The sequence below is a fragment of the Sylvia atricapilla genome, chromosome 6 (genome assembly GCF_009819655.1).
Source record: "Sylvia atricapilla isolate bSylAtr1 chromosome 6, bSylAtr1.pri, whole genome shotgun sequence".
Lineage (NCBI taxonomy): Eukaryota > Metazoa > Chordata > Aves > Passeriformes > Sylviidae > Sylvia > Sylvia atricapilla.
The window spans coordinates 3,591,725-3,618,759 of NC_089145.1; the positions used below are offsets into that span (position 1 = coordinate 3,591,725).

At 45.0% G+C, this 27,035-nt stretch overlaps 2 protein-coding genes across 3 annotated transcripts; both read right to left on the reverse strand.

Annotated features, from left to right (window-relative positions):
* Window positions 1-2: 2 nt before the first annotated feature.
* TCP11L1 (t-complex 11 like 1) lies at window positions 3-15,181 on the reverse strand. 2 transcript variants are annotated; one of them, XM_066320488.1, is made up of 10 exons: window positions 15,150-15,181; window positions 11,971-12,136; window positions 9,708-9,840; window positions 8,331-8,451; window positions 7,419-7,639; window positions 6,231-6,367; window positions 5,608-5,801; window positions 4,443-4,624; window positions 3,645-3,817; window positions 3-3,449 (listed from the first exon to the last, which is right to left on the reverse strand). In XM_066320488.1, the coding sequence occupies exons 2-10, from the start codon at window positions 12,122-12,124 to the stop codon at window positions 3,214-3,216; spliced, it is 1,551 nt and encodes a 516-aa protein (XP_066176585.1). In that variant the 5' UTR covers window positions 12,125-12,136; window positions 15,150-15,181; the 3' UTR covers window positions 3-3,213. The 2 variants fall into 2 exon arrangements, with proteins under 2 accessions (XP_066176585.1, XP_066176584.1); XM_066320487.1 differs by lacking the exon at window positions 15,150-15,181 and adding an exon at window positions 14,452-14,589.
* Window positions 15,182-17,037: 1,856 nt separating this feature from the next.
* DEPDC7 (DEP domain containing 7) lies at window positions 17,038-25,740 on the reverse strand. The gene is made up of 9 exons (XM_066320489.1): window positions 25,668-25,740; window positions 23,057-23,444; window positions 21,376-21,506; window positions 20,266-20,455; window positions 19,279-19,493; window positions 18,014-18,156; window positions 17,700-17,825; window positions 17,535-17,613; window positions 17,038-17,357 (listed from the first exon to the last, which is right to left on the reverse strand). Exons 1-9 carry the CDS (start codon window positions 25,738-25,740, stop codon window positions 17,143-17,145), a joined length of 1,560 nt encoding a protein of 519 aa, XP_066176586.1. The 3' UTR covers window positions 17,038-17,142.
* Between the last annotated feature and the right edge of the window lie 1,295 nt (window positions 25,741-27,035).

Genomic DNA, 27,035 nt, shown 5'->3' on the forward strand with positions numbered 1-27,035 from the left:
CATCATGCCTCATTCTGTTTTTATTCAAACACAAGAAGGTACTTCTTAAATATTACTCAGCCACTTCAAAAGCAATGCTAATTGTACCGTCACAGGAAATTGATCAGAGCATACATATTAGATTGAGCTTGGTTTCCATTTTCTAGAGGATACAGCACACTTTGGCTTGTAATTCCAGGACTATTTGAAGAAGACAGCATCCAGGACACTAAGTTCAGTGTGAGTAGTCCAGGAGCACTGGCTCACACAGCCTAGTCCTGGACACCTGCACTGGTCTTCCAAGTAATATACAAAGCTAAATGTTAATAATCAGCTACCTCATTGCAAATTGTTATCTTAAACAAGCTAAAAAAACACTGTGTGAGCTTTCCAAGCAGTTTCTATGCGTATTTCAGCTTTTAATTTGGAATTGGCTGTTTGGAATTGCACTCTGATAAGATCCTAAGAAGCCCTTGTACTACAGGACAGTCAGAGCCTGGGGCAAAGGAAAGACATTCCCAGCCCAGCAGAGCTCCTCAGCCAGGGCTCCTCTGCCAGGGCAAGGGGTGAAGCAGCCCCTGCACAGGGAGATGGAGCTGGCCTTAGCCATCCTGGAATGTCCTTGCTTTGCCACTCAATTGCAAATCTCCCTGTTTCTTTTAGAGAGGATGTAGAGAAACCGTTTGTCAAACACTCTCGTTACAAAGAACAACCTGGGAGAATTATTACAATGCTTTCTGGGCATTTTCTGCACTCCCTTTAGATCTTTCCTGTCCAAAGACCCCCAGCACCTGTGCCAGGAGTGTTTGTTCCTTCTGTATGGGCCTGGAGGTGAAGGTGGAGCCACAGGTGAGTACTGCACTGTTTCCTACCTCTAACAATTTTTCTGCTGCCTGAAGGGTTAGGATCAAAGCCCTCCTGTGGGGGGAGATGGGATTCCCTGTGTGTGAGCCAGGCAAGCCCTGGTGGCTGCTGCCATGGCAGGAGCAGGCCCTCACGAACCCTGAAAGGCAGCCCTGGGAGCAGCCATCTCCTCAGTTAGGATTTGATCCCGTGCTAAAGCAGTGCCCTTCCCTGTGCCATCACTCACACACCTTCCAAGGGCTTTTCTGGGCGCCTGTCTCACTGCGACGTTCCTCCCCACAGCCCTGAGACCATCCTGTGCCTCACTGACCTCGGTGTGGTTAGTGTCATTGCCGCTGAAGGCAGCTCCCAGGCTCTACTGAAAGGTCAAACAGCAGCAGCAATCTCTAACTGGTGCAGCTCTCAGTTGCCAGAGCTGGAAAGAGCTGTGCCTTGGTTATCTACCTTGTTGCCAGCCATCTCCAGCAGGGATGGCTCTGGTAGCTCATTCAGCGCGGGCTGAGGGAGTTTTGCAGCTGCAGAGCTTTTTTAGGCTGGGTTGTGAGGCAGAGGCTGCTCTAATAGCAAAGCTCAGCACGCTGAGGCAGCAGCCTTGAAGACCTCTGCAGAATCAGTGAAATAGAACCTACTCAGAACCCTTTTTTTCTGGCTAACCAACCTCACTTTTGGGTTCTCAAGGATTCAAAGACAGACATTCATTTTGCTGGCTGAGTACATATGGCCAAGAGAAAAATCACTTGTCTGAGCTGATGAACTCCCACAGGGCTTTGCTGGGTTTTCCCTTGGGGAAGGGGGTTTGTAATGAATGACAGAAGATTTGGTTTAGAGCTGCATAGGCTAATACAGAAAAAAAGGTATTTCTTCCATCCCCCTCCAAACACAAAGCTGGTACAGCTTTATCCCCACTGCCATTTAAAGGAAACTGGAAAGGGAAGCATCAACAGTGGATGATAATCAAGTGCTTCTACAAGTTCTGTTGCTTTGGCTGATTCCTAAATTAACCTGCCTGTTGGCAATAGAGGGCCCCTTTGTTTATTTATTTCACATACCTTGTTGGTTGCTTTTTTAAAGACAGCACATTCTGGTTTGGACAACCTCATACTTGGGCCATTTACTGTGTGTAACTACAAACTTTGCCTTCATCAAACCATCAAATATTGATTACTGTAATACACTGTTGTGCTCAACCAGAGGAAAATTTCACTTACCTCCCAGCTGAGCCTGAGACTGCAATGTAAGATCACTGGGTTCTTCTCCTCTATACAACACATAGCTCATTAAATTCAAGATCTACAAATATTCTAAGTTTCAAGAACACCTCTACAAAATAAAAAAAATCTACTAAAATATTCCTTGTGGATGCAAACTAACATCAAATCATTCGCCTCTCACTGTACATTAAAATCACTTATACTACCCACAGTGCTCTGCACTTCCCAGATATTTTTGAAGACATGATTGAATATGCAACCATCTCCTGTTGTAGTTTTTTAAAAAACCCAAAATTTTCAACCTGAAGTTTCACACACTTTAAATCCACCTTCTGCAAATGACAATTTACTTTAAAATTGGTATTTCACCTAAAAAGGAGTAAATTACTAGCAAACAAAAAAAGGTAAGAAATGCCACTTTTATCAAAACATTTTAACTCTGCCCTTTCTGAAATCTTTACAAGATATAAATACAGCTGCAATCTATAAGATTGCCACCTCTGGGAGTACTGTACATAGCAGAGGACAGTTACCCAATAACCAGAAAATTTGCTACAAAAATATATTATGTTTTGTAACATCTGCAGGTAAACAGCAAAAAAATGCTATTAAAAATGCAGTAAAATACAGAAAAAACTAGTAAGCCTACCATACTCACCATAACGTTACAGTAAAGTGCTGCTTGGCTTGGTGTTTTGTCTGGTAAAGTTCTTTAGAATTTTAGCTTTATTCATTCTTTAAAGCAAAGATTTTTTTTTAAAAAAACCAAATCATCCATTCTGGGAAGAACCATTGCTAATCAGCTCTGGATAAATTAAACTAAGATCACTGTAAATTAAGAGTTAAATGCCCTAAAATGAGCCACTTCAGTACAAAGTTTGGTTGTTAAACTTGCCCTATCATCATCTCAAAAACCTAAAAATTGCAGCCAGAAAATTCCTATGATATGCCCCCCCCAGGTTGCATAATTATATTAGAAATGCATCTCTCATCTTTTACCTCAGAACCCTTTTAGCATCTCCTGTATTTCCCTCACCAGTCACTACTCACGGGTTAAAAGGAACCAGTATTTACACGGAAAGCTGTTTTCCTAGACAAATATTGGTACAAGTTTTATTTAACAGCTGATAATACTGTATTGGTAGCACACAGACTGGTTTTATGATTCTTGTGACTTCCCTACAATTTGGGATTCCTCCTTAGTCAGTATTTTGCCAAGGACTGCATCATAGTAAGGGCTGAAGACCATTCTGTTGTAGTTGACAAGACGAATGTACTTGGCAGCAATCTCCTCCAGCTCCCTCTGAATAGGGCCTAATCCTCCAGGAATGGCAGGCAATGATTTCTGCTGACTGGACGCAAGATAATTCTCCAGAAACTTTTGAATTCGAGAATCTGGAAAAAAATGGGTTTGGTTTGTTTTCAAAGGAGAAGGTGAATTAGAAACAGCGTAAGCTCATGTAAAATGCAACAAGCCTGAACATGGTCAGCAAGTTGGAAAGACAAGGTGGAAACAACAATGTGGGAAGAGGAGCCCTGCACAGCCCCCAGCTCCACAGACAGGGAGAGCAGAGCACTCTCCAGCCCTACCTATGAGCTTGCAGATGGAGTTATCTGGGCTGGCCACTGCCTGGATCTGTCCCTTCAGCACAGCCTCTCTCTCAGCTGAGAACGGGGTAAAGCCATGCTGGCAAAGGCTGCTGTTCACTTCAGCACACACCTTCTCACCCACGGTGGCCAGGGATTCCTTCAGGTTAAAGGAGCTAGAAAACGAGGGACAGCACAACTGTAGTAATTACTCACTGTTTCCCCATTTTTTTAAAATGAACCATTCATTTAGAGTTGCCTTATTTATCAAATGTAGCGGGAAAAGCATAATGCGGATAAAGCCAATTATGAAGATTAATACAACTCTATACACATGAAAAATAAATCTGAGATCTAAAGCAAGGAAGAAGGAGAACATTCAAGACTTGTCCATATACATAACAGCTGACTTTCTGCCTGAGGACAGCTCTGACTGAAGCAAACCCGTAGGCGTAGAGTAACCACTAAATCTACAGGCAGCTCACTGTGCCACAGGTTTTTGGGGAGCCTGGCCCAAACTCTGAGCAGAGGCAGCTGCTGGCACTCTCCTGTGCCAGCCTGGCACCATGAAAAACATGCTCTGAAAAAAAAGCTTGTATAAATCACGAAAGAGCAGAGCAAGAAAAGACAGCTCCACGTGAGTAAGCTGCAGAAAAACTGCCAGCCTGGGCTCACAGAGAGCCCTCATCACCTCCTCTGCATTTCCTGCAGTCCCCAGGCAGCAAGAGGCTGAAGCTGATCATTCCCCAGCTGCCACCAGAGCTCCACGTGCCCCGGAGAGCAGCCCTGTGCTGTACTCACGGGAGGTGCATTCCCGTCAGCAGCACCTTGACGATGGTTTTGATTTTCTCAGTGAATCCAGGCACGTCCACGAGGGCTGGGCCTGCTGCACTGAAGGTGACCAGCAGCACTGTCCCCACCACCAGCAGCTGCTCCAGCTCCAGCTGGAGCTCCAGGAAGCGCGTCTGGTCCATGAGCACCGTCTGCAAGGAAGGAGGGAGCCAGCACAGAAAGGAGTCAGGGCTGGGAAGGGACACTGGGATGCAAAGGCACAGGGAACAGAGCACTGACTCCTCTTTTCCAGCTAAGCAGGTTTCAGCATTGAAAAACAGGCACCTGTCAGAGCTGCCAGACCTCCCCCAATCAGAGATCAATGGTTTAGTACTGGACGTGCTGCAAGGCTACAAAGCTGTGTCCTGGGAATAGAGGAGTGGAACAAGCATAGATCTAATTTTTCTGCTAAATACCTTGTTGGGGAAGATGACTCAGGGAAACCTTATAAATATGATTGCTTAGCAAAAGATTCTGAAAATATGAAACCTATAATCTGGATAGAAATGAAAGCTGACTTTGAGTTGTAGGATAATAAGTCTTAGTTATTATACAACCTGAAAACAATAGTCTAGCTAGCTGAAGGAGAATCCCTTCTGATTCAGCAGAACCCTTTCTGCTGGCTAAGCGATCCAAAGGTCAATGTAGCAAAACAGAAGTTTAAAGAGTAGTTTTTAGAGTTTAAAATACAACATAGTATGGTAATATAGTAGTTCTTATAGGCTGTATGTAGATTCTATAGGATTTTGTGTCTTGTGTTGGTTGGTCATTGAAAATTAGAATATTCATCACAAAAGGAGATATAATGTATTGTAACAAGGACCCCGCTCTCTTACCTCTCCCTCCTCTCCTTCCCGCTGCTCTTAGCTCACTCTTACCCTTCCTCTTCCCCCTACTCTTGCTCTCTCTTGCTCCCTTCCCCCCTGCCACTTTGCTCTCTCGCTCCCTCCTCACTTAGCCCACACCCTCCTGTTCTTTCTCCCTCTCTCTTTGGGACTGCCCTTCAGCCCAGGCTGGTGGCTGAAGGCAAGGCCTTTTTACCCACGACCCTTGCAATAAAACCACATGTTCTAGAAAATACAGGTTGGCAGAATTCCTTGTCCCAGCCGTCCGCGGAATCGCCTACAATACCTACTTCTGGAAAAGGCCTGTTCATGTGATCCCACTTCAGGAGCTTCAGATAGGCCTGATTTTGTACAGCAGTGAAGCACAAGGCAGCAGCTCCACCAGTGGCACCATCACTAGAATGGGGAGGCAACATTTCGTGTCCCAGCTTTACAAGATCATCTGCTGCTTCTTGCAACCACTTTGTGACAAGGTCTAAAGAATCTGGAAAAGCAGGGGGAAAAAATCTTGCTAAGAAAATTCCTTTTCCAAGTTAGGTTTTTCCACCAACAATTTCCAAACAATCCCATTAGTTACCATGACTAATGCCCATGATATCAGGTATGACATGCATTTCATTTATTGCATCAAGCAGAACGTCTAAAACAAAACCACAGAGCTACAGGAAATCAGAGGTGAGATGATGCTGGGAAATCATGCCCTACACTGCATCGAAATTAAACTGAATGCACCAAGGGCAGAACTATTGTTCTGGCAGACTTTTTCTAACCACAGTTTTGGGGCACAAGCTGTCATTTACCATATGAATTCTAGAACTTATAAAAATATCTGAGTCCTTTTCATGATCTACAAGCAAAGACACGCACTTTAATGGGAGGTCAGAGGGGAAGAAAGAAAGGAACAAAGTCATACTTGGCTGTTTCTCAAGAAACTCCTGAAACTTCTTTCTTTCATATTCAGCAGACTGCTGCATTAATTTTGGCCTAATACTACTGACAGCGAAGTTTGCCATATCCATTTTCATTAGGTCTAATACAGAGAAAATTGCTCTAAACAAACAAACAGAAAAAGTTATTCAAGGCTGCAGATGTTTCAGAGGTGTTCTTCACAAGATTTATTACAGATTGTCTAAGGAAAGAGCAAAACCATGCATGGGAAACAGTAACAGCTTAACAACTTCAGAGCATGAGACAGAGAAAGCTGGAGCAAGCATGTACATGCATGCATGCGCCTCTATCAAGTGGGAAACAAATCTTGCTCTCCTGTAAAAAAGCCTCCATGGAATTAACTTCACTAGCTCCACAGATTTTATCTCCCAGGATGTGCAATATTATATATGAAAAGACATCTGGGTTTCTAAGCTTGCATGCCATGGCTGCTGGCAGCCTGGAAAGCCAACCTCAGCGGGAAGTGAACAATCCAACCCAAGGGGCAAAAAAGAAAAAAACAAACAAACACCAAAGAAAAACACCTCAATTTCAAAGCAACCTAATTCCTGCTGGCAATACTTCTGCCAAGTCAATCTTGAACTCTTGGAAGCTTTTCAAATTAGAAAACAGCAAGGTTAATGAAGCTTTCCCCAGCTATTGAGACCTTGAGCTGTTCCAGTGAGAACACGGTAGCAAAGCAGAAGCCTGGATGCTCCCAGATGTAGAACACAGCCTCCCTTTAGAAATGATAGGGAATTAGACAGGGAGTGGGGCAAAGAGAGCTCAAACTGGGAGGAAAGGACAAACTGGTTGGAAACCAGTACTGCATTTCCCCTAAGCTCGTGTGTAAAGCTTTTTTCACCTTCAGCTGTTGACATTCAATTCTGGTACAAACTTCTGATAAAAAATTCATCTGCTACCTTAAACCTTGTTTGCATTTGACATTTAAACAAATGTCCTTCAGTGACATGCAGGAGGCAGACAAATGCTCCAACTCACCAGATCAGAGATGGTCCTTGTTAAAGACCCCTGGAGTATCTCTCCCCTTCACACCCACAGCTATATCCTTCTGCCTATCACTTTTTTCTTTCTAGCAGTTGCAAGTTCCCACTCCCCCACCTCTAAAATTTTTAAGGGACTCTGAACAGGACTAATAAACACACTTCAGTACCTGAAAAGAGGAACTATTTCATGAATATCTTTCAGTTTCTTAATGTCTTCATCTCGAGCAGGAGCACACAGAGTCCCCATCATCCCAATAACAAATGTGACCAACTTAGAAATGTCAAGGGCCCCATTCTCTGCCTCCTGTTTTATCAAATCCAGGTCAAGAACTTCTGTAATCTGGCTTCTCAGTCTAGTATGACCAGGCAACAAGAAAGACAGAAGACTCTGAAATGGAAAGTTTTTAACTGTGCATTAGCTCTACATATCAAAGACCACAAGGATCAAAGCAGTTATTGAACCACCTCTTACAGAATTAAAGAATCATAGAATGGTTTGGGTCAGGAGAGACCTTACAGATCACCTAGTTCCAAACCCCTGCCACAGGCAAGGTCACCTCCCACTAAACCAGTTTGCTTAATGCCCCATCCAGGGGGCATTGAACACTACCAGGGATTCTTATCTAAACAACTGAATCATTGAATTCATCTGGTTCTTTTTAACTAACCACTCACCAGTTCCAAATATTTCACCTCATCCTGTGTGATACTGAAGTAACTAAGTGGCAAGTCCTCTGTGGCACAGACCATACTTCATACTTGTTGTGCTTGGTTTTATCAGCCCACTGTTGGAGCATCTCACTGATTCCATAACTAATACCAGCACCATAACATGAAGGAAGCTTGGAGTTATGGAACTGGTATTGCTTATCTGTTAATCACCTTACATGGTTTTGCATTTAGTTTTATATTCAAATTTGTCCTCTAGGATTATGCAGCTTGTATATATTCATCACGACAGAGTAATGAAAAAGAACAAAGCATTTTTTATCAAAAGCCAAACTCCAAGCACTCTTGCTCATTCCTATCAGTGCAACTACTCAAATTCAATCATTTCCCTTCATATTGCATCATCTTACCTCTTTAATTTCTCCCAATAGCTTAATTGCATGATCATATGTCGGGGGGTCTTCCTTTAGCTGAGCTTCCAGACAATCCCAGAAAGCTTTATGCACAATATCTCTGACTTTCTTCTCTAAGCTGTGAATAAACATGTTAAAAAGAAGGACACTGGTCTCTGCACCACCTTACAAAGATAACCTGCAGCTCCTGAAGCACAGCATGTAATAATATGAATAGAGTGCAGTAATAACTATATGATGATTAACAGAGATCTGTCATTTAAAGTGATTCAGAAAAGCAAGAAAAACTGGACACAGATTCGGAATGGCTTATATCCTAATACAGGGTTACACAAGAGCAAAGGTGGCTACATATTAAAAACCTTCAAAGTATTTATCACATGCTACATCTAGATAACTGAAAGAGAACAAAAATGGCAGAAATTACATTTTATATTCAAAACACCAGTACTCATGTTCCTTTTAAAGGCTCCACTAAGTAAAATCAATTCCACTTCATAAAATTCATTACTAAACCTAACAGAAATTAAGTAACTTCCCTGACACAAAATCTTCTGTTTCACTACATGAGTATTGCACCTACTCTGAGATAAGGGCCCAGGTTGGTTTGTATAAAAAAAAAAAAAAAAAAAAAAAAAAAAAAAAAAAAAAAAAAAAAAGAATTCCACTGCTCCAATACCAATTCCTAATTCAAAATACTGACAGTTCCTTTCACACCAAATGTAACTTCAACACTGGCCCCAACGGGGACCAAGTTCCTTCCATGAAATATGCACCCCCTTCCCAAATCAAGCTGTCAGCCACACCTCACTGGGTGTGAGAGAGAGGAACAGAACAGAAGATGAAGCTTCCTCTGCTCTCCCTCTCTCCTCCCAGCAGGGCACACAACTACTGTAGACTCACACAGAGAAGGAAAGGCTTCAAACTTGAAAGGAGCAAGGACTAACCTAAAAAAAACCACAGAAATCTCTTCCCAAAATATCCCTGAAGAAACAGAGAGGAAAAGCTAAAACAACTAGTTTCATCTTACTCCCAGGAAGGCTTAAGAATTGCTAAAAGCACTACCTAAATCTGCAGCCAGACTGGGGTACTGGGGGGACAGCAGCCCCAGAGACCTGAGACAAGGGACACAACAGAAACCACAGCACTCTGGGAAGTGCACAACACATGCCAAATTAATCCAGGAGCTTCAGCTTTCACACACACATACATATCTGGGGAAGCAGAACTGCACAGTTACCACCTTCTTATATTCTTTCCTGCCTCCTCCCAGGCACTGTTAGACAAGAGCCAGAGCCTTTACCTTATCCCCCAGAGCTGTTCTGCAGTTGTACAAACAATTTTATTTAGGGACCTATTTGGTACCAAGCCTACCTGTGTTCTGGCAATTCAGCTGGTTTTATCTGGAAGTCTCCATTCACCACAATTTCGTGTGCCAGTGCCATGTTGGTGACTCCCTTTGCTGTCTCCATGAGCTCTTCTATTGACACAGGCCGAGAGGGACTGGCTGCAACATCAATTCACTGTCAGACAGTTCTCAACAAAAGCCTGCAGAAAGAGCCTTTTGGACCCTTTCCACCTTATTGACAGTACACGGGGTCAAAAGACAGCATCAGCAGAAGACTTTTCTCCTTTCCTCCCCTTCCCTTCCGATCTGCTGGATGACACAGGTTTGGAGTAATTTCAAAAAACCAAGGAGTGGTTCTTAGTTGATATTCTGGGCTCAGTATGTCAATTGCTTCTATCAAGCTCTTTTAAAAACCATCTCCAAACAAAGCCCCCCACACAAACCAACACTCCTTCAGGATGGCTTAATAGCACCTAGGCATCTTTCTCCATGCTGTAGGAAGAAATAATTACAAATAGCTGCATTTTCACCACACTACTTCCACGAGTATTGTATAGATATTGCCATTTCAGTTTTACATTTTTCAAGGAAGTGATTTCATCATTAAAGCAGTCAACAAAAAATCACCATCACTGTTAAGCAGCAGCACATCAGTAGCTAATTATTCTCTCTACTTCCAATGCAAATACTCCTTCAAAATCACTTTTTTTTTTTCCCCCAGAGGCATCACCCAAACAACAGCAGCAGCGGTAGCACCAGTGCTTAAGAACTCTTCCCCTGGCAGGCATTTGGGACAGACCAGGATGGGCCAGCAGCCTTAGACTGGGCCCTGGGTTAGTGAAAAGGTCGGTGCCCTGATGCCTCCTCAGTTCAGCTACAATCCAGGCACAGGAGCAACACACTAACCCCAAAGTGAGAGAAACCAAGCAGGGATCTTCACAGGCTGGGCTCCCTGAGAAATGTTTCAGGCAAACTATTATGCCCGTCTCATTTGACAATCCATGTTGATTGGACTTCAGCAATTACACAGAAAAGGTCTTTCAAAAGTAAGTGTCCACCACTTGTCTGCCAGGCAGAGCTCTTCTGAGTTCATACAGTTGGCTTCCAGTGTGCTCGTTTCTCGTTAATATCTTGCTCTTTTCATGCAGCCCTCCCAAACCCTTATTTCCTTCTGCTTGGAGCTTAACCTAGCACAGTGACTCTGGGAACACAGCAAGGATTGATATTCTGAGTGGAACCAGCAGACAGTGAAGTTCACAGCACTCTTGTCTGAGTGCCAAATGACTTCAGCAGTGGGGGCACTGAGAGCTAAGACTCTTTCACTGGCCACAGACTGCTCCTAAATCACATCACTTCATTCTCCTATCTCCTCCCTTACACGAGGGAAGGGCCTGAGACCAAACCACGTCTCTGTGGTGCAGTGCTAGACTGTGCCACGCTTTTACTGCCACAGGTTCAGAGCCTCTCTCCATACAAACACCCCATTTCCTACCAGGCAACCAGCAAGGCATATAGGAACAGAAACTCCCTCAGAACAGCTCCTCTGAGTAACACCACACTAAACACAACCCTAAACCTCAAGTCATAACAAACACAATTAAAAACTAAAGAGAACGCAACAAACAAAATGTTACTGCTGAGCCACTCCCTACAGAAACTTAGAACCCTGAGCACTTTCACTTCTTTGAACTGAACCTCTGGAGCCAGAAAACTTCCCCTTGTTTTTATCTACAGATTTTCCAGAAATATTGGTTCCCATACTGCATCCAGACCTTCATGTTTAAAGCGAAATGGCAAAGAAAAATATGCCTTAGGAAAAATAGGCAGTCCTGCTTGCATGGAAGTAGTGTTAGGATTAAATATACAACTTTCCACCTGTCTTGTGAGGGGGCTGACAGGGCATCCCTTTGTTGGTAACAGCCTCTTCTGCCCTGCAGAAGGTCCAGATGATAAGGCAAACAGCAGAGACAGTTCAGCTGGAACACACTGGGGTGGTGCTTATACGTTCCAAGAGCACCAACACACCAGGATATTCAGGATATATGTGCCTCAGAGCAACACGGTCATTGTGTACAATTAAGAAAATGTACACACCGTGTGTACAATTAGGAAAATAAAAAGAAATCAGGGAGAAAAATGTTACAGTGTTAAGGCATATCATCAAGAGTCACACTGTATTTAATTGCAAGACAAACTCGCATAGAATGCTATAAAACACTGGGATTGCCTCCAACAACAACTACAGAATTGACTAGTTTTTAATGTATTTCATAAAACAGTTTTGCTTACACTTTGGTGTATCATCTCCGTGTGACCCTGGAGCACTCTGTCGTATTCTTTTTCGGACAGACTGATCCAAGTTGTCCAAGTTCTCCTCCTGATCATCCTCCAAACCACTCAACTTCTCTTCACTTGAATTTAGCTTGTCAGGATTCTGAGACATTTTCAGTTGGTTCTTTACAAAAAGAAAAAATATGAAAAAGGGAATGAATAAGCATTTTCTGACATGGCTGGGTGGGTAAATATCACCAGGAATCCTCTTGATTAAGAAAAAAAAAAATTAAGAATGAAAGGATTCTTATGAGGAGTTATATGATGTCATCCTCATAATGGCAGGGGACCTGGACTCAGTGACTCACTTCCCATCTTCCACAAAATGGGATGCTTTCAACACAAATACCATTTGTTTAATCTGCAGTCCTAGTCAGTTCTCAAAAATCTCAAACTCTTCCCTTGCCATAATGATACAGATGAGAGAAAAAGATGTTTTCTTCCCTAGCACTGCTTTTAAGAGAATGATGAAAAACACCTTCAGAACAATATTTCAAACACGTTTTTAAAATATTATGAGACAACATTTCCTCACTACACAGCAGTAAATCTTCCTGAACATATATTCCTGAACTCTGGTCTGCTCCAACTGCTCACAGCTTAAAAACTTCTGTCTGAGTCATCCAAAATCATTAAGAAGTAGCAAAAGAACTGGAGAGAAATTAATATAAAGTTCTATTTCCATATTTTTATGACATTCGAGAGTCCTGATTTATGCATAAAATATCACAATTGTTTGGGGTTTTGAATTAATACAGTAAAGAACAAAGTAATTAAAATTTACAGTAATTAAAATCCTGATTTATTAGACACTACATATTAAAGGATATTTATGACATTGCAGATACCTGCAGTGTACCCAAAGTTACACTGAAAAAATTACCAGTAGAAAACCAAGTCTCACTGTCCCTTATCTTCACTTACGTCATTCTCACATTTCCCTATAAAGAATGTAATTTCTACATCCACCATCGAAAACAATCATGAAAGAAGCTGCTGCTCAGGCTTTAATTTTACAGAAATCTCTTTTGAGAGCATATGATATCCCTAAATTAAATAACTTAGATGTTCTGTGAAGTAGGAGTCAGGAAGAGTCTGCTTTCAGACTAAAACAAAGCTCCTGGAAAAACCACAACTTCGTTTTTTCCCCTAGTATCCCACCACCCCCACTTTCACATTTTGAAATAAACCGAAGAGAGCAAGAGGGACACTCTGCAGAGGCACCTCACAGCTGCTGAGAGAAAATACAGCATCAAAAATTACACTGAAGAGGATGCAGCAGAAGCCAGCAACAGTGCAGAAATATAAAATGGAGCACTGAGATTTATTTCCTTCAACAGCTGTAATAACCAACCCTGCTCCAGCAGTGCTTTAAATTGATTGCACAATGTGACTCCTCAGGACAGCTGGAAAGCTCAGAGCATGTAAGGAACAGTTTTGCTCCACAGCAATGACTCAGGATCATCATCTTGCTTGATGCATGAGAGACAACAGCATGCAACACTTGCCCACAGCACTGTGTCATTTCTATTTTAGAAGAGAAAACAGCACGAAAATCTTGGGATAAATGACACAGGAGAGACTCCCTTGGCACGCAGGCATCGGGACAGGTACTGTCAGACTCACTCCACCTCTAGATGGAGGATGAGGAGCTCTGTTCACAGAGAAGGGCACAGCAACCATTGCAAAGTAAAATATAAAATAGGACTGTTAAACAGAGAGAGGGAAGCCTGTTGTTGAATTTGGCCGGGATAAAAACATTATCATAAAGGCTTCCACATTTCAATCCAGACTAGATGGTCGTTCTTCCCATCCATTCTCTTCCATGAAACATCCTCCTGAAGTTAAAGCTGAACCTCCAAGACGACTCAACCAAGCCTCACTTAAGTCTTTAATGAACACAACACCTCCTATTCCTAGTGCCTTGCAATCTCTCACTGCACTTTATCCTCAGACAAAAAGAGAAAAGCAGAGAAATATAATAAACCTCACTTAGAGAGGGGGAAACCAAGGTTTGAGTTCAGCTGCTTGAGGACTCACAGAAGATGAATGACAGGGACAAGACCATCGGTGTGATGATTCCTAGCCCCAGCTTTGCCCAGCAGGCCACCATTCCTACCCCACAGACTACACCCCGAAGTGCTGCCTTCCATAAAGCGGCAGGCAGCTCAAGAGCTACAGCCTCAAACACAGCCCAAGTTTCATTTTAATTACCTTTTTTTTTTTTTTTTAATCTATTTCAGCTATGGAGGGCAGATATTAGAACTCCTGGGCCATTCTACCAAATGACTGCTCAGCAGATGAGGTAAACAAGCACACTTGTTGGTTTAGTTGTTTAGTTTGCAGTAGTCTGCTCTTTTCGGATGGATTACTGCTATTATTGCCGAAACACGCCTAGAACATATCCTCTTTCCACTGGGTAAATAAGCTTGACAATACCTCTTCCAGAAGCATGATCATCATCCCTCCTTTCACAGAAACAATCCTGACTCTTAATAGAGCAAAGTCTACTTCTTGGCACTTTCCCTGCATTTATTTTTAATAAAAACAGAAACGCAAGAGGTGGGGGGAAAAAAAAAAAAAAAAAAGGCAACAAATTAAAATTTAAACAAAACATTTTCCGCAGCTTCTTTTCACTACAGGTCCTCCAAATCGCATGATGTGCACCGGCACTAAATAAACTTCAGTGCGCTTCCCTGGGGCGCGGAGCAGCCGCTGCTCGCTGGCAGCGCTCATCCCCGGTGTGGGCAGCAGCCGGGAGGCGCCCTGAGCTCCGGCCAGCGCCGGGCCGCCGTCCCGCAGCGCTGAGCCCGCTCTGTCCATCGCCACCGCCTCCCCGGGGACCCGCCAGCAGCCGCCTTTCCCCTCCCAGAGCCGCCGCCCGCTCGGTGCCAGGCCCTGAGCTCCGGCCCCGCCGCCGCCGCGGCCTCGCCTTCCCCTCGCCAGGCCCGGCAGCGGCGGGGCTCCGCGGTGAGCCAGGCGGGAGAAGCGGCCCGGCAGGCCGAACGGGGAGCGGGGGGAAGGCGGCGCTGAGCCCGCACGGCGGGCCTGGAGCAGCCGTGCCCTGCCCTACCCTGCTGTACCCTACCCTGCCGTGCCCTACCCTGCCGTGCCCCCGGCCCCCGGCCCCGCCTCACCGCCCTCGGAGCAGCCGCCGGCTCGGACGGGCCCGGCCCCTGGCGCGGCCGCCCAGCGCAGGGCGGGCCCCGGGGCGGAGCGAGGCCCCGCGGCACCGGGCCCGGCCCTGGGCGGGATGGAGGCATGCATGGAGGCGTGGAGAGATGGATTTCTGCCCCATCACACAGCGCCGATTCACATTTATCCCCGCCGCGGCAATAAGGGAACGCACGCAATCCTGGATTGGCCTTGCCGTCCTTAGGCACCTTACACAGGGCAGTGTGTGGCCGCGTGTTCCTCCAAAGGGGAATCTGAGGTACTCTGAGAGGAGCTGGATCACCCTAAAAAGAGGAGGGAGGTGCTGACCTTGCCTTGTGCCCACCTTTGGGTGCCCCAGGCTGCTTTTCCACAGCCCAGTGACTCACAGGGCAGGGGATCTGCAATTCGGGGCTCTCACTGCAGCAGGCGATGCCCACGGGCAGCAGTTCATTTCCAAGATAGGAATCTCATCCTCTTAACCCAGCAGGCAGGAGGTTAGAAAGGACAATTACTTCTGTCAAAGAGCCTACCATCCAACACCACCACTACTTTAGGATTTCCACCTCCACATTTTAAAGTACGAGCTAAGCCAGTTTTTCTGAGGAAGTGCATTGATAATAAAAACCTTTCAGTTAAAACTAAGAACTACTATAAAGGCTTATACTTCCCTGCTAGTTTTCAGCAACTGATTATTTTTAGAAGTCCTTTCTAATTAACTAGGGGAAGCTTTTTACATTTTTGTCTTCCAGCCCCCATCAGGACACAGTAAACATAATCCTGTTGCACACCAAGTCCTCCAGCTCCATTTCAGAGAAACACTCTGGCCCCCGGCAGCAGACACCAGTAATCACTGAAGTGTTAGTTAGTGAGACATGAGTCTGACACAGCATCGTGTTTTTTTAAGAATGCCTCACCACATGTCACCGTAACAGTTATTACTACTTTATTGTCATAATTCAATTAGGTTTTGTTCCTAAATAGAAGGACAGAGCTCAACACCAAATGGAACAAGATTTGGTTGTTTGGGGTTTTTTTCAACAGCAGCTGTAATGAAGGTTTGGTGATATCATTCCAAAGATAACTCTCCAAGAGTCAAAATTAGATGTCTGATCATGTTATATATATATATATATATATATATATATATATATATATATATATATATATGATTACAGTTGCCTGTGTTGCAAATCTTGGGATTTCCACTGTAGACCAGACATGGATAAGAAATGCCACAAGAAAAGCCAAAGGCCCTTCATTGGCTCCAGCACTCCTCTAATTACAGTTGGTGCCATCAGCAAGAGTTACAGACAGCATCAAACACTGCAGGGAAGAAGATAAGCAGCCACAAACACTACATCCTCTGGGGCAACCAAAGCCAGACTGACTTAGAAATCCAGACTGACTTTACCACCCCGGGAGAGCCAATTCCTCAATACGGTGGCACTGGAGCTACAAACAGCACACTAGGTTAGTTAGCTGGCAAGCCTGAAGAAAAGCTGTGCAGTATCAAGCAGAACATGTTTTTCAGCTCTCTCCAGCACACAGCAAGTCAAAGATCCATGTTATGTGACAGTCACATAATCTAAGGGAAATCAGGAGGAAAAAAAAAAAAAAAAAAAAGGCTTTCAGCATAAAATGCATAAAATTCACTGCTAGGGCAAAAGGTGGCAGAGAAATTTCATTCATGGTCTCTGTCATCTCAGTGATTTTGATACTTGAATAAAGGGAGCCAGACTTGCGTTTTGGGGAGGAAAAAGAAGGATTGTTTTGGTCCTGTATCAATTACGAATGAGAAAAGCTAAACTATAAATACAGATTAAACTCAGGTACTGTTTGCTTTGCTAATAACTGCATAAATTCCGTCCATTTCCACAAAATAATTTTATTAGGCAGATACATGAATATAAAAGATTTACAAATATATTAGTGTTTTCACTGCTGGGGTATACAAAGTAATCAATAGTTAAAGTCTCACACACACATATTAGTAACTCTGTCTCCAAAATACTGCATAAAAATACTTGGATTACTACTGTGAAACTGTTCTAGCAGCCTCTTTCTCTCTTTCTCAGAGAGCTTTGAATCTTCATCAATAGCTTTCAATAGAGATAACAGCTCATCTTTTGTGGTCTTCTCTGTGTTGGAGCGATACTCTCTCTCATCAAGTTTTTGGCAAAAGGTGTAACCTGAAAGGAAACGTGAGACATTCAGAGCATTATCACCACACTCCACCCACCCTCGAGATTCTATGGACCCACCCTCTTTCAGATCAAATCAGTCATTGTTATAGCAAACTTTTTTTGCATCGCCCATTTCTGATTTGGGGGCGTGACAAGATTACAAAGCTCAGTGTGAAGTGTTACCTGTTATCTTGCTGGGATCCTGGCCTTTCTGCAGAGCCAGCAGTTTATTGCTGACCATTTTGTGCAGTGCCCCGGGGATCTGAAACGATGCAAAAGCAGCTTAGAGAAGGCAGTTCTCCATGAGCATTCCAGGTAAACAAAACCTGGCCATTTTCTAGCTCTTACCTTTAACACATCTCTCTGGTTGTCCACAAGAAACAAGATCAGGAGGTCAGTTTTCCCTCTGGATAAGTTTTTATTGTTGATAATAGCTTTAGAGAATGTCCTTTTCACAACCATCCTGTTGTCACTCTAAAGAACAAAGGGAAATAAATGATGACCAGAAAAGGAGAGTCTCTCCCATTAAGAAGGACATCACCTTTCTTCTTCTGAGACATTGCTTTTCCTGTAGTCACAAATTTAAACTACAAAGCTGTTTTCTGACCAGTACCTGGGACCTCTGGATTTCAGAAAAACAACTGTTAAGAATGCAGATTTACCTCCTTCTGTAGCTTGAGCTCAGAATGATGGGCTGCAACAGCCATAAAGTACAGCAGTCTCCTGAACTCCTCCCTGACTTGGCTGTCTAGGAGCTTCAGATAGAGCTGAACAGCTTCTAAAGATTGCTCCATCTTCCCATTCACTGGAGAGAGAGGAAGGTATCTATTGCCATATTCATTTAAACCAATGTTACCATAAAACACCTAAATTAGACACGGAAGAGATGCCCCTCTCTCTAAACAGAACTGGCCAAACACAGCAATTCATTCTCACAAAAACTTGTCCCAGGCTGAGGAGAGCTGCTTGCAGACTCTCTGACAACATCCCACACACAGGCATTCAGCCTGGCGTTGAAGCTCCCTTGTAATTAAGTTCAATTACAGTTCAGCCATCTTAAAGGGGGTGTGAAATACTGAAAAAGGGAAATAGTTCTAGTAAAAAAAATGAATAACTTCTGTAATTTCTGCTTGTGGTAGTAAAAATCTCACAAAAACTGAGGAGTATGTCTGAGATACATGGGCTAGTTTGGTTAATTGCTTTGTAGAACTTGGATAAGTTTTAATTTGCCTTACTATACAGAATAGCCATTTTAGATTTGTGAATTGTTTAAATGAGGTAGTTAGTACTAATATCCTTTATCATGTACAGAGGAAGAATGGGATATAAATGCAAAGCATTCCAGTTAACATGGAACAAGGACAAGAATAATCATCAAAGCGGAGAACTTATGAAAAATAAGGATATCTGGGATAAATGTTGAGAACTAAAATATCAAAAGCTTTCTGAAACAAAAAGCTGTCTAAACAAAATTTAAGAAACATTTCTGTGTAAAAAATGTCAGCGGGGTACCAAGCATCCACACAGATTTCAGTTTAGCTCTTACAGCCTAAATATTTACTATTAGGCTTTATTTATATTTCATTTCCCATGGACAACAGCTATTACAAGTGCTGAATTATAGCACTCTGGTTTCACACCCATTCTACATAGACCTGAACAATGATTACAGAACTGCCTACAATAAGCACCAAAACGTCAAAGAACAGTCTTTACGACTAGAAATTAAAGAAAACCCAACCATACATAAAATCCTCGAACAAACAAAACCAAAATGAAACAAAACAAACAAACAAACAAACAAAAAAAAACCCCACCAAAAACACTTGTAGAAGGCAGCTTTTAATCTTGGCTCCTGAGGTAAATATACCCAGTTTCTCAGTACATCTCTCACATAAGCATTGGAACACAGCTCTGTTTTACTTACCTAATAGTTCTGCAATTCCTAAATGAATTTCAGATGCATGGCTTAAGAGCGGCTCCTTTTTTTGGCTGTAATATCTACCAATGTTTTCAAACAGCAGCAGTTTCCAGGCATCTGCTTTGTCTGGGTGATCAGGCAGGTTCCTGCTGATATACACCACCATATGATCGGGCAGATACTCCAAGCAATCAATTGCTGCCGAGAGCCACTCGTCTGTCCTGGAAGGCAGAAGGGTTTGGGTTTGCACCTTTAATTGTGGGTGCCCTTCAGAGCTGGCTGCAAAGTTTTCCACAGAGAGCAGATAGGCTGGTTCCTTTATCACAGTGGAAACTGCGTGTGTAGGCACTTAAACCCATCAGAAATTCACACACAAGACACTTCACCTGACACACTCGGGTAGATCACAGTCATAAGCCTCTTTGTTTTGTATTTAATCAAGATGAAAAATTAGTAACCCACAAGTAAACAGTCACAAGCAGTAAAACCCACAGTCAATCATGTCCTCTCCTGTTTGATAAGGACACAATTATCGCTAGATAAACAGAAACATGAACCTTGATCTGATTCAGACTGGTACAAGTTTTTCAGAGAATGTTTTTAACTCTATGCACAGTTTCAAGCTCAACATTCTTAGCTCTTTCAATACAGCAGGAAGAACTGAACTAGTTCCTCACAAGTGATGTCGCTAGGAAGCTTTCATGATGATTATAAAACCTCTATTCTTCCCTCAATGCAGCAAAGAATTTCCCCTCTGAATCCCATGAACTACTGTCATCGCATTCAAAAACCATCCCAGCGTTCAGAAAGTATCACTAAGCAATTGTTATTTACCAGTTACTCCAGCCTAGTCCAACAGGGAAGATGTGCCTGCTCACATCCTTTTTGCTGGACTGTGACTGCTACACTTCTACCCAAAGACCAACTGTGCTTTACATTCCCCCGGAATCAGAGAGTTTTTCAGAGCTGCAGAGGACAGCAATGGTTACTCACTGCGAGTCACTGAAAGCCTTGAGGATCTCTCTGTCCAGGTAGTTACTAGTGATGACATATCCAGTCGCCTTCCTGGGCTCTGGGAGCTGAGGTCTGATCTCCTGGTGCTCAAGCAGAGACTCCAGGAGAGGGAGGTCGACCAGCTGCAGCAGGCGAGCAATTGTTTGTTCTTGCCACACTTCATTAATAACTGGGAACGGTGGGTACAAAAAAACACACGCCGAGACTCAGTATGTGCAAAAACCGATCACAAGGAAGATAACGCCCCTTCCTCCCATCAGGCCTAACCTAACAGGTTGATTTTACCAAAATAGAGACTAGCAGTAGCAAAGCACGTGGCTCTTATCAGCTTGAAGTGCCTTTTATCACCACAAAAGGCAAGAACTACCCATTTGTTCAGTTAACTACAAGCGTGGGAGAACTGTTTTTCGGATAAGTCTGAAGTGCCTTACACTCTTTGTGCTCTAATTTGCAAACAATCTTCATTCTAGATAAGAGATGAAAAAAAAAAAAAAAAAAAAAAAAAAAAAAAAAAAAAAAAAAAAAAAAAAAAAAAAAAGAAAGAAGCAAGAGTGACCCTCTCCTTATCACAGCTTCCTTGAATAGATGAAACCACAGTTTCTAGAATGCATTAGCACTTTAAACCAAAGGAAAAAACACAATAGAACATAGTTTGGTCTGAAAGACAAGTCATGAATTGTCAAAAATAGTTTCACACAGCACTGAAGGAGTGCTGGCTGTGCAGACACACAATTCCCTTCTAGATAACTGCAGACTATTTGCCCTAACTAAAACAAGCACGCAAGTAGTGTAGTAACTGAATATTATGAATATTTCTAACTCAAATCAAGCTCTATACATTGGGTATTCTTCTCCACAAAAGTCGACACTGATTTATTTCAGCCAAGAGATAACACCTCTTGTTTGATGAAATAAAAAGGCAAAAGGCCTGCAACAAATATAAATTGCCTTTTCATCATCTGGTGCTCAAACCAAAATAGTGTGAGTGTCAGTTTGCCCTGTCCAACCTGAGGGGCACAAGTCCTCCCAGTGCTGCAGATGGACCTTCCTTCTCCCACAGACAGACGACTGTGACATTATTTGGCTCACCTCGACGGGACAAGCTATCCGAGACGTTTACTTGAGGGCTGCTTGCAGGCTTTAGACTTAGGTTTTCCCAAAGATCCTCCAAGCTTTCTGGTTTGAATGGAGGAGGGTGGAGCAACGTGCTCTTCTCATATCTGAAATTAAAACCAGTTTTTATATAAATCTATAACCATACAGATGGATAACCAAACATATAATGCAACATACAGATATGGGTTACTGTCCCAAGATCAATAATTTTCTCCTGTATAGATATTTACACCATCTTCCTCCTCATCCCCCCTGCCTGACACTTCCTCTGTCCAAGTCACCCAGGAGAATGTACCACATCTTCAAAAATTATTTGCATGTAACAGAACCACTCCAGCCACAAAAGGACTGTTCCTCCAAGCATAGTTGTATGATTTCAATTAACACAGCTCCTCTGTTTAAGAGCACTGCAAAATCTTTTTGATGTCCACTATCTTTGACATGGATGTGAGAGGCTGCATGTATCAATTGATCTGTTCCTTCCACTAAATGAAGAAGTGTAACCCGATGAATCTGTGCCCTGCCCAGAAGAAAAACACCTTCATTCTACACTAATAAAACAGGAATAATCCTGTTTAATGACTGTTTGTTCAATATATTCCAAGTCTTACTTTAACAGCTCTTGTGATGAAAATATTTTTAAATGCCACATATAATTAAAGTGGCTTTCATTTCTTCTTTCAAATAAAGACTTGGGACAGTTTGCTTTAGGACAGGACAGGAACAAGTGGGAGAGAGGGGAGAAGCAGGACAAAAGAAATATTTTTAATCACTGTTCCCCTACTTTTTTCATCAAGGTTGGTGCACTCAAGTTCACATTTGCTACTCACATGAATACGTCAATCGAATACAGCATTTCCATTTTGGGTCAATACTATTCACAGTTTTCAAAAGGGCACATTGCTAAAACTACCCCATTAAATACAGCCATGTAGATTCTTGTAAGGGTACATCAGAGTAGGTGAAGAGATGAACACTTAACAAAAACTGTATAAAGGAAGCTATTTGGCAAACTTGTCTCTACATGTTCCGCTTTGTGCGAGTTTAGTTAGTACCAGGGTTTTCTTTGCCCACTCCTAAAAGGACAGGGAAGCAAAACCTCACCATTGCACCTCCCTCTGGTTCTAGGGTGGAGTGCAATAGCATAACAACAGAACAGCCTGCTACCCTGCCTGGGAACAAGTCATAACTGCATAAAGAAACAGCTTAAAAAAGAGAGCTAAATCGGAAGCATAGTGAAGCGAAGATGATAAAAGGAGAAAATAAACTTTCCTTAGAAGTTGCATGGATTACTGGTTTATGCCAGAGTTAGATGTGCAGTGACTAAAGATTGCCCTGTTGCATTAGCCTGTTTGATGCACCTGAATTCCAGTTGGTTCTATTGATTTAGATCAGTATGTAAATGCACTTAATTTCTACCCTCTCACCTTCCTCCCCCAAGGCAATGTGATAACAGACAGAGGAAACAAGTAACCACGTAGGCTGAGTGATTTACTCTCTTCAAATTGCTCTTTCCTACCTGTCTTCCACCCACAAACATCTATGCAGCGTCTATTTTTACCCTGTAAATGCACAAGTTTTCTTTTCTCTCCCCCAGAACACACAATGTATTCCTCTTGTCAAAAATTTCTTCTCTTCACCTCCATGTACTAACCTCTGTGGGGTACACTGCAGGTGATCTTTCTCAAGCTCTGGCTGGTTCGAGGCATTTGTGAACCTGTAGAGGCTGCTGCTGCTGTCCTCAAACACGGAGCGTTTGTCTTTCCCAAAGACCCTGGTGGAGACAGCCTCAAACACTTTGCAATCCATCAGCGCTTGGCACACGCGCACCACCTTGGCCCGGGAAATATCCACGTCCCCAAAATACTTGTTCTGCAGGAGATGGGCAAAGACAACATCCACGGCGTCCGACCCAATGAAACAGTCATGGTGACACTTCAGGTGCTGGCGGCGCTTCTTCACTTCCACCTGAGTTTGGAGAGCGCTGATAATGCTGCTCCAGACGAACGTCGCTCCAAACGGCTTCTGAGCCAAGCTGAAGCCTGACAACACAGACAAAGACTGAATTCAGGCTGCAGTCACAGAGAACAGCCCCCTTGCTGGCTCCTAGCTTTTGTGAACCTTGTGAGGATTTAAAAATCTTTGGAGACTTCTACTTTGGCTTGGGCTGCGCAGGCATTGCCACTTGGTTACCTCCTCAGCAAGTCTGTGCTCTGCACCACTGTCTCCCTCGCTCTCTTTGGTGGTTCCTCTCGCCACTCCAGCCTAAAGCTTTGCAACCAGGAGTTCCTGTTTTTTCAGCCTCTCACTTTGTCCTTTTGTCAGTCCCTTGGTCACCCTTGCAGAAACACTGCTAAGCATACAAGTCCCACAACCACAAACCAGCTGTTAACACCCCGGCTCCTCCACTAACACTAACAGAGCAACACAGCTGGACAGGAAGGAGGGAAGCAGGGATGAAGAGACACACCAGAACCCTGTTTGCCACGGAACTGTGCGTACACAGAAGCTACATAACAGCAGTGCTTAGCACACCACTAACAAGTCCGTGGCTTCTCTGGAGATGCCACCAGACACAGCCCTTTGCCACCCCGGCTCCGGCGGAGGCCACAACTCTGTGCACCCGAGCCACTTCCTTGAGCCCATCTTCCCTCCCCCAGTGAAACCAGTGGGCTATTACTCATTCACCAGTCTGATTAGACTAAAATGCCAGCAGTTTGACCTGAGGCGACACTCAGCCGCCACAAGGACTTAAAAACACACCAAGTTTGCAGGTGGCACCTAGCTGGGGAGAGCTGCAGCCACCAGAGAGGCTAGAACTAGAACATGTTTTTCAGTAAGTCAGATGAATAATTTACTGAGAGTGAAAGCAGAGGAAGAAGAGAGAAATCAAAAGCTAAAGGACAAAATATGGAAGGAGGAGTTGGCAGCAATCCTACAGAAAGCCAGCTGGGATTGTGACAGACCTCAAACCACATGAATTAACAGTGCGATGCAGTGTCTGAAAAAAACAACAACATGCAACTCCTTCTGGAACATATTACCATGAGCCTTTTCCAGAGAGATGCAGGAGGTGTTTTTTTCTGCTCTGTTTAGTCTGAAGTGGCTTTAGTTAGAGAGTCCCAATGTATTCCAATCGGAGGCACCAGTTTTCAGCTGACCCCCGGCTACAAGAAAGCCCAGAAATTGGCAAATAAGCAAGGGGAAAAGGAATGGTAGAGAGGGCAGTGACCACTGGGAAGAAGAAGAGAAAGCAAGGAGCACAGTACCATTTGAACAACCAACATCTCAGAAAGACAGCAACAGTTATCTTCCTGAAAAGACTCATGTCGGGAAAAAACACCCAAGAAAAACAAAGAAGCTCTTTAATACAAAGCATTGAGCCAACCAATGCAGAAATCTCTCAGAACTTCCAGTTTCCAAAGCTTTAGAAGTACAAGACGGGCAAGGCACATAATTGCTAATACTTAAACCTGACGACACCTTCAGGAAGTCAGAACAAACACAACGAACACAGAATTCGCTTCCAGCCCTACGTTCCAACAGCCATCCATGCTCTTTGGGAGGAGAGAACCCCCAAACCCGACTCCACCAAACACACAACAACGCCTCAATGTTTCTGTCGCTAGAGTAAATACCAGCACGTACAACCCGCAATGCTTTAACTACTGCTCACGGCTTTATCACACACAGCGCCTTCGGAACTTCTCTGAGGGAAGCGGCATTAAGTGCGGTACTAGGGCAAGCTTCCACCAAGCGAAGGTGCTCAAGGTAGGGAAAGCAGCAAGGCAAAACCAGTTCTCGGGGAGCGCCCTTACACCGCTTACGCCGCGCTACCGCGGCACCTGCTCTTAACCCTCGCCGGGGACACGGAGCTGCCCGAGCCTCGCTGGCACCCACCGCTCCCGCAGCTCCGCGGGCAGAGCATGGCACGGCAGGGCACGGCACGGCAGGGCACGGCACGGCAGGGCACGGCACGGCAGGGCAGGGCCCCGCGGAGCCCCGGCGCTGCCGCCCGCCCGAACCCGCCGGCGCAGCGGGCGCGCAGCCGGGACGCGGCGCCCGGGCGGAAGCGGCTCCCGATGCCGGAGCGCGGCCAAGTTTTGAACCTCCCGGAGCCGGGAAAGGCGCCGAGCGCAGCCGCTAACGGCTGGGAGCCGCATCCCACAGCGGGAAGAGCCGTCCCGTCCGCCCCGCCGATGCCGGGCTGTGGGCAGCCCGCTCCTCCCGCTCCCATTCCCCGTCCCGCCGGTGCGCGGCCGTACCCGGCGGCCTGGCGGCGGGGCTGCAGACCGCGCTGAGGCTCAGAGCCGCCGCCTTCTCCCGCACCGTGGCCATGGCGAGGAGCCGCTCCGCGCATCTGCCGCGCCGGGCGCGCCCGCGGCGCTTGGAGCCTGTGGGGCGGAGCCGCGGCGCCCACGCCCCGGGCGGGGCCGGGCACACCGGGCAGCCACCGGGCAGCCACCGGGCAGCGACCGGCCACGGCCCCGGCTGCGGCCGGCTCGGCTCCGTGCGCTCTGCGCCCGCGGAACCACCGTCTGCGACAGGAGCGGCCTCTGGAGAGCGGCTCGTCGCCCCGCCGAGGTCACCCGGAGCAGATGGCTCGCCTTCGGGTGGGTTTGGAATGTGTGTTCCGGTGCGCTGCCACCTTCCGTGGAAAGAAGCTCTTCCTCAAATCGAGGTGGAACTTCGGCTGTTTTAGTTTATGACCAGTGCTCCTCGTCCTGTCGCTGGGCGCTACCGAAAAGAGTCTCGGCACCTCTTGGTTTATATGTTTATATGTTTATATGTTTATATGCATTGATGAGATCCCCTCTCAGTCTTCTCCAGACTAAACAGGCCCAGCTCCTGCACTCTCCCCTCTTAAGAGAGATGCTCCAGGCCCCTCACCATCTCTGTGACCTTCCACTGGCCCCTCTCTGGTAGTTCCGTGTCTTTTTTGTACTGAGGAGCCCAGAACTGGGCACAATACTCCAGATAAGACTGGCAGTATCCATAGGAAAGTGGCTGCTGTGGGCAGGGGGGAAATGCTGCACAGAACTGGCGCTACTCGAGCTCCTGGGCCTGCCATTGAGAGCACCGCTGCTGCTGGCTGGGGACCTGTGCCCTGACACTTCCTGCAGCACCGCCCGCAGTCCTGGCAGCAGGACACCAAATGCTGGATCTCACAGAATCCCGGCTGGGTCAGGCTGGAAGGGCCCACAGTGAGACACCTGGAACAGCCTCCCTGCCCGAGCAGGGCCGTGCCAGAAGCACATGGCACAGGACTGTGGCCAGATGGGTCTGGAATACCTCAGTGAGAGAGATTGCACAGCCTCTCTGGGCAATCTGTTCCAGTGTGTGATCACTGCACAGTGAAGCTCTTCCTCAGTGGAACTCCCCATGCATCAGTTGCTGCCCATTCTTGTCCCATTGCTTGGCACCACTAAGAAGTGTCTGGCTCCATCTTCTTGGCTTTAGATTTTCATACACGTGGATGAGACCCTCTGTGTTCTCTTCTCCAGGCTGAACAAGCAGCTCCCTCTGCCTTCCCTTCTAGTGGAGATGCCCCAGTCCCCCAATCATCCTCACTGCCCTCAGCTGGACCCACTCCAGGAGCTTCACATCTCTCTTAAACATCTCTCTTTATTTCC

Excerpts from the sequence above, each read along its gene's own strand:
- TCP11L1 (XM_066320487.1), bottom strand. The coding sequence starts at position 14,544 with ATGCAGGGAAAGTGCCAAGAAGTAGACTTTGCTCTATTAAGAGTCAGG. Across the intron at positions 9,841-11,970 it reads CGGAGATGATACACCAAAGT|CCAGTCCCTCTCGGCCTGTG; the intron begins GTAAGCAAAACT and ends TTGATGTTGCAG. Across the intron at positions 3,450-3,644 it reads CTCCATCTGCAAGCTCATAG|ATTCTCGAATTCAAAAGTTT; the intron begins GTAGGGCTGGAG and ends ATTTTTTTCCAG.
- DEPDC7 (XM_066320489.1), bottom strand. The coding sequence starts at position 25,740 with ATGGCCACGGTGCGGGAGAAGGCGGCGGCTCTGAGCCTCAGCGCGGTC. Across the intron at positions 21,507-23,056 it reads CTGCAGTGTACCCCACAGAG|ATATGAGAAGAGCACGTTGC; the intron begins GTTAGTACATGG and ends TTTTAATTTCAG. Across the intron at positions 19,494-20,265 it reads AAGGCTTTCAGTGACTCGCA|GACAGACGAGTGGCTCTCGG; the intron begins GTGAGTAACCAT and ends TCTGCCTTCCAG.